The following is a 15161-nucleotide window of genomic DNA, read 5'->3' on the forward strand; positions in this document are numbered from 1 at the left end:
CTTCATCCACTTTTTCCAACACAACTTCATTTCTTATTCTGTCTGTTCACTTCACACGTTCCATTTTTCTCCACATCCACATTTCAAATGCTATTCATTTCTCTTCATTTCATCGTAATGTCCACGTTTTTTTCCCCATACAGTGCCACACTCGACACAAAACACTTCACTAGTCTCTTCCTTAGTTCTTTTTCCAGAGGTCCGCAGAAGTTGCTCCTTTTTCTGTTAAAAGCTACCTTTCCTCATCTTTGCAGTTTTTCTTGGGAAGGATAAATGCGCTAACTTCCCATTGCTTTCTGCACACCACTGTCTCTTTCGAATCTTAATAGATCCCAGGGGCCCAAGCATGGCGGTGAGAGAGTGGATTTGATTAATTGGGTCCTTCGGACTTCACCGAAATTCACCGCAAGGGTTAAATATTAGTTCTATCAGAATTTTTGACCTGATCAGAACCGGGAAATCCCAATTAGCCTTTTCCCCCCGCATCCTGGACGAACTTCTACAAATCATCAGAAAATCTTGGAGGGGGATTGGGTCACTTTTTCCGCAAATGTTTCTTTACTTGTGCCCTCGTAGTTCAGTCGGAAGAACGTCGGAATTTAGATGTAAACATCTCAGTTTCAATTCCTCGTCACTGCTTTTCATGTTATTGTGTTTGAAGATAGTATAATATAATAATATAGAAAGAAAAAACTAACACCAGTATTATGCAACTGTATTGTTCCAAACCTAATATTAAATTTATGTTATTTATGCCGCTAAAGAACGATAACAGAATATAAATGATAACTTGAATATTATATATATAGCTAACAACGATAACAGAATATAAATAATTTCAATGTTATTTATACAAGATCACTAAAGAACGATAACAATATAAACGATAAATATCAGTTTGTTTAATTAATATAAGATATTATATAATATATAATTAATTATTTAAATAAAATAATATATTTTACAAAGAAAAATGGGTATTTATATTACAATAATTACTTGTATAAAATCAGAGTATTTATATCGCGAAAGAACAATAACAGAATATAAATAACTTGAATATTATTTATATCACTAAAGAATGATAACAGAATATAAAGTATAATTTGAATATTATTTATATCGCTAAGAACGGTAACAGAATATAAATGATAATTTGAATATAATTTATATTGCTAAACAACGATAACAGATTACAAATGATAACTTGAATATTATTTATATCACTAAAGAATGATAGCAGAATATACAAAAATTATAACTTGAATATTATTTATATCACTAAAAGAACGATAACAAAATATAAATAACTTGAATATTATTTACATCGATAATGAACGATAACAGAATATAAATGTTAACTTGAATATTATTTGTAACACTAAAGAACGATAACAGAATACAAAATATAATTTGAATGTTATTTATATCACTAAAGAACGATGAAAAAAATAAAATGAAAACTCGAACAAGGCTCGAACTCACACTCTTCGAATTATTAAGCGAGCACTGTACCGCTGGTCTGTGAGACGCAGATATGGAATAATTCTACGTTATAGTTTCGGAACTGCTTCTACAAGGACATGCATCGTGTAACATCGCCATGACCCAAAGTGGACTTAGAAAATTTTCGCTGTTCACGAGTGCGGCCACTTTTTTTTTTTTTTTTTTTGACAATTGTACACTTGGCCAGTTACTGTTCCATAAAAAAAGAATAGTTCAACTAGGCCCTTAGATGACAACCCAGACCAAACATTAATTCCAGGTAAATTAACAGACTTTTCCACAAAAACATGTGGATTGTTTGCACACCATTAGACACAGTTATGCCGGTTAACAGTTCCGTTCAACTTAAATTGTGCCTCATCGGACCAAACAACTTTCCCTACGAAGACCTCGTCCTCTTGCACCATGTTCCGAAACCACTCAAAGTACTGCATTCTCTGATCAGGGTCATCTTCATTTAATGCATGCAAAAGTCTTGGAATGAAAACTCTCAACTTTGCTGTTTTAATAATAAGATATATGTTGTCTCTGCTAATCCCAGTCTCATGTGCACATTGCTTTGTAGATTTCTGCATTGAGTGTTCAAAACATACCAAAACCATAGATGAGGATGCTGGGCTTGTTGATGTGCGAGATCTCCCAGAACTGCCCTTGTAAACATTGCATACTGTACCATGAGTCTCAAATTTGTCACGAATGCATGCAGATTGTTAATAGCGTTGGTGGTTCTGTTCTGTACTCATGTCCCATTGCTGTTGAACTTCAACAACATTCTCGTTCTCCAATACCACTTCAAAATTGCTTTCTGCTGTACAAACGATAATCTTGGCTCCATTTTGTTGTTGATTGACTTGTCGCGCAGCAACACTAGCATAATGTATGTGAGTCTCATCTGTTTACAGGACATCATACTACATATTACTGTTGTTTTTCGGTCCAACTTTGAAATATATATTAAATAGATATCTCCTATGTGTATACATTTTTTCGGCACCCTCTGTATATATTTTTTTCATGATTAATGCATTCATTATATCGTTTATAATATTATAATTTGTGGTTATGTATTGGTTCTGACCAGTAACCCTTATCGAAAACCTATCTCCTTGTGCTCATACTCGGCCGTTCAATTCCACAAATTTCTAAAACTCCATTTTAATGTTATTCAGGAAATAAAAAAAAAAAATCGCATAAAACACTGGTGCATCAACCATCTGAGCAACTGAGATGATATAGAAGATCTCGCTTGTAAGCAGCATGTCATTGTGCTCACGAAGGTCAAAACTTCGATGTTACTGTATGATTTGCTACTGTACGATTTTTATATATATTTATCTGTTATTTACAACACTTTAATGTTTTTCTTGAAGCTTTCAAGTGAGTATCAGAACTGGTTCCAACAAGAAACCAAAAATATTGTGTCCCAAAAGTCCTGCTGAAGTTACAGAGGATTATAATTTTTGAATGAATAGAGGTAGAAATATAATATTAGTACCAGATGAAAATAAAACTCTCGAAGTTTTTCGTCTGTTTCAGGCATTTCGGTAACAATCGAACAAATGCAATAATTTTTATGGTTACAATTAATTATACAAGATGAATGTCCAAAGAACAGTGCAATATGTTTTATGACTGGCAAAATTTGAATCTGTGACTCATGTAGGACATGAATTTCGTCACATATTTAACAAAGAACCATCACACGAGAAAAACATTCGTTGTTAGGATAGACAGTTAAAAGAGACAGGTAACCTATTGGGGAAAAAGCATACTGGGAGACCATCGACAAATGATGAAATGGTAGAAGTCATTCGAAGTGCATTTGTTCAGAGTCCAAAAAATCAGTTTGTAAATGTGCCCGACAATTCGTACTTCCGAAAATAACAGTTCATGGAGCTTTAAAAAAAGTCTTCATCTTCAATTTTACATGCACTTCATTCAGATGATTATCACAAAGGGTATGAATTTACTCATTTGGTGGTACTTGTTAATACATGACAAAATTCACGTCGTACAAGTCACAGATTTAAATTTTGTCAGTCACAAAATATTGCACTTTTCTTTAGACATCCATCTTGTATAGTTGTAACAATGTATATTATTGAATTTGTTCGATTGTTATCATATTTTGTTTCCTTCAGTGCCTCAAACTAAGAGTCGAAAACCTTTGAGAGTTTTATTTTCATATATTACATTTCTATCTGTACTCATTCAAAAAATATAGTCCTCTGAAACTCCACCATGACTTTTTCGACAAAGTGTAGGGTGAATTTAAATAACTAAATTTCACACTATCTTGTGTATCTATGCTCTGCATCTTCGATCATACGCAGTGTCTTGTATCTAGGAATAATTAGAATATTCCAACATCTTGTTCTTTTTTTGGAGAACTGTACACATTTGGTTACAAGTATTTGAATTTGGTTTGGACATGGTTGTGTGTGTGTGAGTCTGTGGAGACGAGTATAAATTGGAGTGTGGTGTAGGTTTAAATGTAGTTATGCTTGTGTCTGTGGAATTTTTTTTTTTTTTTTTTTTTTTTTTTTTTTTTTTTTTTTTTAGTGTAAAGTGGATTTGATTGTGAATTGTGAGTGTGAACCTGTCAGAGTTTAATTGTGCCTGGATGTGGGTTTGTTTGTGATTGTAGTTGTGTTTTTTGGTGTTGGTGTGAATTTGAACATAGATGTGTGTGTTTTTGAGGATACATACTGAATAACTTTTGATTACTATTTGGACTTGTTGCTGTTACTTTCTAGGCAGGAAACAGTCCTGTGCATAAAGATGTGTGTTGACAATAGAATAGCTTGTTGATTTGAGAGACAGTGAATGTAGTGAGAGGAGGTATGACACCTGAGATTTGCATTTCTTTTTTTGTTATATCTTTGTTTGTGATTGTATGTCTATGTTTGGGTTGAGTGTAGAGTTTCATATGAGTGTGGATGTAAGTTTTATTTTTGTTGTAGGTGTGTGTATAATCCTGTATCGAGAGTAATACATTTCTCTTCCATGTTACTTGTCAGCATTGTGGCGATTGGTTCATGTGATCTCTGCTTTTGTATTGGTCCAAAATATGAAAATAATTGTACAGTATAGACAGGCATAGAGTGATCTTAAACAATTTTATTTTCTGATGAGTTAAAACACAATGAGGGACATAATTTATTGTTCAGTGGCTCGAGTATTTTCCAAGTCAAAGAATGCCATACTGCGCATGCCATGGGCCAAAAGCCTGGTTCTTACCATGAAGAGATATTTATTTCTCTTTTCTGTTTAAATGTATATTGTAACTTTTTATTTCAACACAACAATAATTACTTTCTATTATTTAGTTTAAATACTCCCGTCAACAATGTGATTTCCACTCCACACAGTAACACAATATTCGTTATTGCACTCCACAGTCGACAATGACAATTTACTTGGATTATTGAGAACAACAATGAACTGTTAATCTTAACTAATGTTCACAAAGCACTATTTACAAAACAACTGTCAGTTCTCAGTTCACAGTTCGTTTGCCTTGGCTAGTTCTTCTAGCTCAGTCACTCGAGTTCACAGTATCTCGAACCCCAGACCTTCAGAGACAGTCTGCTGAACTTCGAACTCAGGTCCCCCAACTGCGGTCCACTGCACTCAAACTCTGGACTTCCGGCTCCCACAGTTACGGACACAACTCAAGTCGAACTCCGGTCTCGAAGTTGGCTTCACTGCTACACAAGACTGGCTGGCTTGCTGTCCACTGACTATAACCACACGACTAACTCAAGTTCAGTTGCATGTGTATTTATAACTAAACCATAGTTACGAGAAATTTCTATGATGCTAGAGATTTCCACGGGTGTCCAGAGATGGCATTCTCGAATAATCTGGATATCTCCCCTCTCTGCCGCGGTCGCTCTCTCTCCTCTCCTCCCTCCTGTCTATGCCACAGCACATGCCACAGGAAGCAGACGCGCGCGCAACCAGCGCCGAACCACAGCCGACCATGCAATCCCTCCACCGGTTGCGAGATCGGATCCCAGCTCTGTCACAATATTATTTATTTATTTGAAATGAAGCCCTCTAAATTCATATGGACATCAAGTAGTGTATGTTAGTTTTTTTTATTATGCACCCAATCCATTAATAATATAATAATATTACCTCAAAAGTAATCTCCAAAACTGTTTATACATTATTATTCTTCTGCAAGACAAGACGATTAATCCCATTCTTGAAAAAGTTTGTGAGCTGTTTACCGAACGAATTCTTTACTCAGTCACATGTCTTCGTCCGATGCAAAACCAAGTCCACAAATGTCTTTCTTCAACTCTCCAAAAATGTGAAAATCACATGTGGGTTGTAGGGGGGGGGGTGTTGAAGCATTTCCCAACCAAATATCTGACTTGTATTTCTCATGGAATTGGCAGTATGTGGGCAGGCATTATCATGAAGAAGGATAATGCTGTTCGAAAGAAGAATGTGAAATCAACATGACTTTACTGGAACTTGTGTGTATTGCTTTGGACATTTTTGGTGGGAGGGATTCCATGTGTTTCCATTGTTGGCACTACCGTTTGCTCTCCAGTTCAAAATGGTGACACATTATTCGTCCCCAGTGACAATATGGGACAGAAATGCATATTTTTCCTCGTGGTATCATTACAAGTGACCCAGTGAAGCAGCCATTCTGGTTGTTTTTTGTTCCTCCATCAACTGATGTGGAAGCCATTGAGTGCAGATTTTTCGGTAATGCAGGTGCTTCATCACAATGACGTGTATGGAACTGTGACTTATTCCCACCAAGCGATCCATAGTGATCCGTCGATTTTTCCGTATAAGACCATCAATCTCAGCAATAACAGCAGGAGTGATGGCATAATGAGCCTGTCCTGAGTGAGCATCATTTTGCAGTGACATGCGTCCCTCTCGGAATCTCTTGTGCTATTCCAGTACATGCGAACATGACATGCTATTTTCACTGTAAACAGCAGACATGTGACGATGGATTTCCCGTCCCCTACTCCTTCAGCCGTCAAAAATCGCATTACACCTCGCTGTTCTTCTTTACCTGCTTCTATTAGTGATGTTGGACAGAGGTTATATAACTGTGAGTTCAGCAATCATATTCCAGTGGTACAACTTGCCCGCCATGAGATATATGCATGGTGACCCGTTTTTATTTGACTGCCTTTCATACATAATAGAGTCATTCCATGTCAAATAGCACAAAATTATACAAATTTTGACTTTCATATTTCTGATTGCGTTTATATTTTTTTTTACCAACTCTATGGGGGCAATAAACCAACAAGTATATTTTTATTTCCTCCTAAGTCCACATGCTTTTAAAATATTGCATGTTAAAATTCGTTAAAAATGTCGCACAATGCAACATTTAAAGCATCATATTTCTGAGGATATTGATGTTAAAATTTTTTTGAAAAATACATTTAAAAGCTTAAAGTACTGTCTTTTGTTAAATATTTACTAATTAATTTGAATATAATTATTACAAATATTTTTTTATGATTCAGTTTTTAAAAGTTAGATATCAATGTGAAATAGCCGTATTAAAAATCTAAAAAAAATGCCTACTATGTGCACTGAAGTATTCTTAATAATTCCAGAAAAAATCAGAATGGGATCTCCAATAGTTTAATGGAAATTTAATTACTTACGAAACAATGTGTAGCGGTCGCAGCAGCAGTGGACGGGAAGCGTTGAAGCGTGCTGGGAGGTTTATTGGCGCTGGATGATCGAGTGAACATTGCAACATTACACCCAGTACGGATCAAGTTACTTGAGGAAACACTGCTAATTTACTTATTATGATATCTTCAAATATTTGTAAATTATGCTTTTTAAACGTTTGTTTTCATTGACACTACTCTTTAAATTTTCATTCATCTACCTTCTTTCTCGAAAGAAAATTGTTTTACTAAATCTTCAGTTTTCGACAACGGAATGAAAGAATGTAATTTTAATGTACCAGTTATTGGTTTTAGATTGTGGTATCTGGCCTGCAAATTTTCGGTGTAGTTTTTGTGCTTATTCAATGGACAAAATATAAATTACATGTTAGAAATTTTTTTTGTGACTAATCAAACAGTTTTTTTTTTTTTTTGCTTTTTTTTTTGGTGTTGTTATAGGATCTTGTATACTGTCTGGCCAGCAGCTCGACACCTCTGAGAGCTGGAGAAGTGAGGGGTAGATTATCAGTCCCGTTAGCTGAGGTAGGGGTGACTGTAGTATTCGTGCAAAAAACACTTGTCTCAACCAGTAGGCCAATGTGCTATATAGCGGCCAACGTGCTATATAGCGATAGTGTGGTTCTTAGTGTGTGTATTTTCATTTTCTCTTTTTTCTTGTATTTATTTGTGATTGTGAGTGATTATAAATAAATAGTAAGCTATATTGAAAGGGTGTAATGTTAAAATGCTGCCAAAAAAGAAGAATAAATTGATCCATTCGGAAGGCTGCGAAATTATCAGTTCCGTTATTAAGCAGTGTGATGATAAGCTAGGAATAATGCTTTTTCCTATAAATCAGGCAGCAAAAAGAGCAGCATTATATTGCAATAAATCGGAAACTACTTAAAAATATACGTAAAGAGAATAAATTACAGGAAATAAATTCTCCTAATGAACCTCTGTCTACTCCAGGAAAGAAACACAAAACTAGACCACCTCATACGACAATATAAGTAGATGACTTCGATCAATGTGTCATTTGCAGGATTGTACACGACATCTACTTAAAAGAAAAGAAAGTTCCAACCGTGCCGAAACTGCTACCCATATTCGACAGAAAATACACTTTCCATGGAGTAAATCATCTCTCCAAACTCTTATGAAGAGGATGGGATTTAAGTGGAAAAAATATCGAAGTCAACGGAAAGTGTTATTAGAGAGACCTGGCAGCACGGATATTTAGTTCAAATTCGGCGCTATAGGGAACTTGGTCGTGAGCTGGTTTACTTGGACGAAAGTTGGATCGACAGTAACTTGACTTTCAGGAGATGTTGGCAAGATGATAGTGATATAGGCATTCATATGGACATAAATGCCAAAAAGAGATTGATCGTTGTTCATGCGGGCAGTAGCAACGGTTTCATTCAAAATGCTGAGTTGATCTATAAAGGCAGGTACGTCTACTGGTGACTACCATGGTCAAATGAACCATGTTAATTTCGAGAAGTGGGTTACGGAAAAACTAATTCCAAATCTCCCTTTCCATGCTGTAGTGATTATGGATAACGCCCCATATCACAGTATGCAAATTGACAAAGTTCCCTCATGGTGTGCTGTGAAACAGTATATTATAACATGGCTGCAGAAAAAAATGTACACTGAGACTTAACCATGCTTGCTTCACATGGTCATACCGTATTGCGACTACTCCCTTACATGTGTGAACTTAGTGCAATTGAACTCATTTGGGCACAAATGAAGCGCATAGTGAGAGAAAATAATGTTACAGGCGACCTGTCCTTACAGGCGCTGAATAATATTGCAAAATATGCAATAGCATCCATAACGAAAGACGACTGGAAGCGCTGCTGTGACCACGTGAAGAAACTGGAGGACTCATACTGGGAAACAGATGGAAGACTACCTGATATTATCGACAGCATTATCATTTCTGGAGACGGTTTCAGCACTGATAGTGATAGTGAGAATAACAGTGATAGTGATGACAGTGACGATCAGACTTCTTCATTTCTGCGCATATCGGACCTATTGGATCTAGCAACACCACTTTCGCCATAAGGAATACAATGTGAGTAATATTTTCTATTTAGGTAGTAGCATGCCTGTTACACCTCAACATAGCTCTGTCCTTGTCTTACTAGCAGGCAGTCGCCGCATTCCAGCCAGGGACGCTGAGCTGGTGGTTACACAGTAGACTGACTCTAGTGGCAAGTCTTTTAACAGTTGCTCCAATGTCATTACATGGACCTTTACCATGCGACGTTGCATAGAAGTGTCATTTGGCGCTAATTCCATAATTGTCTTCATGTAAGCAATTATTTTTTAAATTCTTTTTGTTTTTGTACTGTGAACTTGATCCATTGGAAAAGTAGATGATTTTTTTCATATCGTTGAATTCTTGCTTTAAGAAATTGATTGCTTCGGATTGAAAAAAGTAAAAGGAATCGGTGTCATGTTTCATGCTTTCTGAGATGACAACAATACCTCTGTGACGAATTTCTGTATCTTTGAAATATACTATGAAAGGATGTATTGTGGCTTGGAATTTGTTCGATTGCACACCTTGTACTGAATCTTGTATTACAAATGAATAATTTTCAGAAAAGTCTGCAATAACTATGTAATTTTCAGGTTGTACATTTTCTTTGCATTCCGTCAAAAATAAAATATGGCTGACTTTTGCAGGGATGACGATGCATCTTCTACATGAATAACTTTACTTGCTAGGGAGCCTTTTACTTTTTGAAACTTTTCATGGGGGTATCTTTTCTTGATAGGGGATTCTATTGACATCAAACTCTTGTTTAATTTCTCAATATTATTGATTTCTAGCGCTGTATCCGTAGAACTGCTAGAAGAAGAACTGGGATAATCACTTTCTCTGTCCACACTTTCATTTGATTCATGTTTATTAATATCACAAGAACTACCGGCTTCACATATAATTTCACCTGACCTATCCGGAAGTTGATAGATTTTTTTAATGGAACGAATCACATATTCGCACATTCAAAGACACCTTTAAATTGAGCTTTATCAATAAATCGCGACTTACGTGTCTTAGTGTACTTTTCTTTTTAAAAGCGTGATTAGGAAGGTTAAATGGATTTAAACACTTGTTATATATTACGTGATCTTTACTGTTACTCATGTTGTATAGAAGTCACGTCACTCCATGAAATTCAAACCCTGACTGATTATTTTTCTCTTCTATATTTTGTCTCCTGCCATCTGTTTACTGCCATAAAGTTTACTGCCTTACCCAGCCTTGCTATCATTAAACACTTGGCTATATTACAGTATAAACATACACCATTGTGAAGGGCTCCCCCTCTTAGCTGAGCTGACAATAATAAAATATCTTTAGATAAGATATTTACTGTTCCTTAAGGTATTAATCATTTGATGAATGAATGCATTTATTTTGTAGTGTGCAATGGGAGATTTCGTAAAACTTTCCGTGGGTAGCCTTCTAGGCTACAGCCGCAAGCAGTTCATTAGCTAGGAATTGCGAGTGCATGCATGCCTCCAGAAAATAAATTGTTACAAATGTATGTGTGCATATCCCACATTTCTAAATGCAGTAGTTTACAGATAATACATCAGGGAACAACTCTATATTTTTTTCAGATTTTTAACTTTGCTAATATAATATAGTAATTTTGCTTTGAAAAAGAAATGATTAAAAAATTAGGCCAAATTTTAAATTTATTTGTGGTAGATCTAAAGTAATAAAAAGTGTTGTATTTAGTCTTTCAAATGTGCCAAACCGCAAATCTCAAATGTAGACGTAGAGTTCCAAGTGAGTTTATGTAATAGTGCGTGCATAATATGCGTAATTTCAAATAGTCATAACTACACAAATAATTAATAATTGTGCAAATAAAACAATACGGGTCTCATTTGATATCTGGAATTCTTGAAAAAAAATTCGACCATTTACGAGAAGGTCGTGTTTTATTGCTGTGCGATTTGACGTGGAATGATTCAATATTATTTTTATTCTCATTGATTCAGAATAAACATAAAAGACATTGTAAATTGCACAGCAGAGTACTTGTCATTTTTTTTTTTTTTTTTCACAATTTTCCTCATAACTATTGTGTATATAAAATAGTTCATACTTAATGAATTAAGAATATTATTAAAATATCTCTTTGACAGTGGTCTGTCAGTGTTACAACCAAACGTTTTGTCCACTACTCCGATGGACATCTTCAGTGGCGTGGTATACGTGTGCAGAGAGATCTGCTGTGTGTATCAGAAACTGGCATTGAGACTGGTAGCACGTCGATATTTAAGGTGTGGGGCTGTTGTTGCTTGTCGTTGTCGCCGCGCTCCGCACTAGTGGCTTCGGTGTTCTGATTGTTTGTGGTAATGTCTAATTGTCGGAGAAAGGGTTTGATGTGTGTGCTTCTGATGGCCGGATACCAAGCTTTGTTGACCTTGAGTCCTTCCTCCTTACGGTTAAAATTGTTGTTGTTGTTGCTTAGGATCCTAAGCAGTACGCCATACTTCTATGCCAGGTTACATCGGGAAGCTATTGAGATTCATAAACACAAAAACAACTTTAACCGTAAGGAGGAAGGACTCAAGGTCAACAAAGCTTGGTATCCGGCCCTCAGAAGCACACACATCAAACCCTTTCTCCGACAATTAGACACTACCACAAACAATCAGAACACCGAAGCCACTAGTGCGGACCGCGGCGACAACGACCGACAACGACAAGCAACAACAGCCCCACACCTTAAATATCGACGTGCTACCAGTCTCAATGCCAGTTCCTTATACACACAGCAGATCTCTCCGCACACGTGTACCACACCACTGAAGATGTTCACTGTAGTAGTGGACGAAACGTTTGTTGGTTGTAACACCGACAGACCACGGCCCTCTAGCCCGGAAAATACGCATCCTATCAACGCCGGCCGTGAAAGCCTACATTCCAAGATCTCTTTGACAGTTTACAAATTTACATTTTTGTATTGATTATTAAATATGAAAAATTCTTAAAAAGCAGAAATTATAAAAAAAAATTGATATCTCGATGGACAACCACAGATGTTTAGAGCAAAAGCATGGAACAGTTTTATTCATTTCAATAATAATAATAATAATAATAATAATAATAATAATAATAATAATATTATTATTATTATTATTATTATTATTATTATTATTATTATTATTGTTATATTAATATCCATTAAAGAGGATATATCAGTTATTCAGGAATAAAATAATATAATTCAGCATTATACCAACTAAGAACCCATTTTACACTCCTTTCTCATGAAATTATTTCTTGCAAAGGCTTGCATACTTTTTTTTTCTACAATATAGTGATGAGGAAAGATACCACATATAATTGTGCTTTAAGTCATTTATAACCTTGAATGTAAAAAACAAAGTCTGTAATAACCATTTTAAATGGTTGTCAAAATATGTGTGAAGCCCAATAACCTACAAAAGTTGTATTTTGAAATTCAAAGTGGAAGTTGGCCCTAGTTAATATATGCAATTAATTACACACGTCACCAGTAGTAGATGATTTGGATGGGGAAAAATGTTATTTGTCTCCTGAAAAATGTTGTTCTCTGCACTTACAAACTTTATTGTTTACACTCTTCTGTTAGATATGTTGATGGGTGTGAGAGTTTGGGTGTATGTGTGTCTGTGAGTGAGTGTGTCTGTGGATATGGCTTTGAATTTAGATGTGAATATGTCTGTGGATACAGGTTTAGATTTCGATGTGTGTTTATGGATGAGGGTTGATTTTGAAATGACTGAATCTTTGTATGTGGTAGGTACTCCCTGAAAATCAATCAGATTTCAACATTCCATAAGCTAAATTTAATTAAACTTATCCTGTTTTATTTAAGGGATATGGAAAGTGCAGCTGGTATTTTGGGAGTCATGCAGCAAGCAGGATTGGAACCAAGTGCTGACACCTATACTACTCTTCTGTGTGGTTATGCTAAGAAGGGTGACATAGATGCGATTATCAAAATATTGGAACAGTGTGATGCTAAAGATATAGAACTTCTTGATAAAGATTACATGGATGTGATTTATGCTCTTGCTGTTAATAACCATCTTGATCACATTGATGAAGTAAGTCTACTTTTGTAGGTAGAAATGTATAGAATTTCTGTAATACTGGTTTATATATTACAATCGTTCTGATGAAAGTCAATTTGCACACTTCTGCATGACCAGAAACAAGCTTCAGGACGCAAATGTAGTAGAACTGAATTAAGTAGGGCTTTTAATAATTTTATTTTTCTTACATATTAGTATTTATAATTTTAATTATGTTATGAAAGTATTGCAAAACATAAGTGAATACAAGTGAACAATAACATCTGAGGTGTATATTATACAATAGCTATATTATAGTTAACAAATTAAAAATTAATACATTGAATGTATATGGTCAAAAAATGTTTCACCAACAAATCTACATAGCATATAAAAGTTATCAACACTAATAATATACTTTAGGAATTTAACTTTTTGATACACTCAAGATCAGAATTTATAACCTTTAACCTTATGCCATTTCTCTGGATTACAACTTGACTGTCCTGTATACAAATAAACGTTGTTTATTAAGATACAGGATGATCCCTCATTCATTTTTAAGTTTAGTGAGTAAATTGTTGTGATAATATTTTTTGAGATATGCAAGTGAAATTTTATAGTTCTCCCCCCCCCCCCCCCCTTAATTTCAGTGAGTGGTAACAAACTATATTAGATATATTGCACATATTTATTTCTTATATGAGGTAACATCTTCATATTTCACTGAAATGTATTGGTCCTGAAGTGTGTTGTTTTGACGTAGAAGAACTCGAAGTTGTTACCACCACTAATTAGTATTGTAATATGAAATATATACCACTCAGACTTTGAAATGCACTGATAATATCTAATGTTTAAACTTCAAAAATCTCTGTTTTCTGTGTAATACTTCAGTATAATTTATTTGGTTTCTTCTCATTAACTGTCTTCTATTTAATTAGTTTCTCCATATGTCTATCTAATCTTCTTCTCTACAGATGTTATATTTTGTTATTATATTGATAGTTCTACCTTATTTTATTTTTTATGTTTGCAGAATATATTCTCCTTGCTAATTTTTTGAAGTACATTAATACCCACATTGTATTATGTAATTATCATATTGAGAGTAGTCGACATGGTTGGCGAGTTGGTATAGCGCTGGCCTTCTATGTCCAAGGTTGCGGGTTCGATCCTGGGCCAGGTCGATGGCATTTAAGTGTGCTTAAATGCGACAGGCTCATGTCAGTAGATTTACTGGCATGTAAAAGAACTCCTGCAGGACAAAATTCCGACACATCCGGCGATACTGATATAACCTCTGCAGTTGCGAGCGTTGTTAAATAAAACATAACATTAACATTATTGAGAGTAGATTAATTTCTAACAAGGGAACATGTCCAATGTGGGTCGCTCGATTGTTCTGAAAATCTATATATAAGCTAATTATTGTTGGTTGTTAAAAAACATGGTAATAATGAGTTTTATAGGTGTTTCGCATCTTACGAGATGTTGGAGTTCAAATCGTAATGGTCTTAGTCCTATCTTGCGCTAAGTTACTGAACCTAGTCTGTTATGCTGTGATGTAAGCTTTGCCTGATTCACTGTTCTCTCTACAAGGTGCCTCACATAAGTAAGAAAATTAACTTCTTAATAATCGAAGTTAAGTGATACACTGGCTAATGCAATAACTGGGGATGGTGTAACCATGTACAGGTAGGGACATAAGTTATGTCACCCCTCCCCCCTTATTTATTTCACAATTAACAACAAACTACTCATACACATACCTTATTTATCCAAAAGGTCTGTGTGTACACCGTCGTTATCACGACACAACTGAATGCAACGCCATTTTCGACGAGAGGTTTTGTGAAGAAAATCTTGTGTTATATT

At 35.2% G+C, this 15161-nt stretch overlaps 1 protein-coding gene across 1 annotated transcript in view; it reads left to right on the forward strand.

The window, feature by feature from the left end:
- The window catches only part of bsf (bicoid stability factor), a 203564-nt gene that overhangs the window by 69389 nt on the left and 119014 nt on the right, over window positions 1-15161 (forward strand). Inside the window, exon 5 of the mRNA XM_069848172.1 lies at window positions 13085-13316. Within this exon, the coding sequence (XP_069704273.1) occupies window positions 13085-13316 (232 nt within the window). The remainder of the gene's footprint in view (window positions 1-13084; window positions 13317-15161) is intronic.

The sequence above is a fragment of the Periplaneta americana genome, chromosome 15 (genome assembly GCF_040183065.1).
Source record: "Periplaneta americana isolate PAMFEO1 chromosome 15, P.americana_PAMFEO1_priV1, whole genome shotgun sequence".
NCBI lineage: Eukaryota > Metazoa > Arthropoda > Insecta > Blattodea > Blattidae > Periplaneta > Periplaneta americana.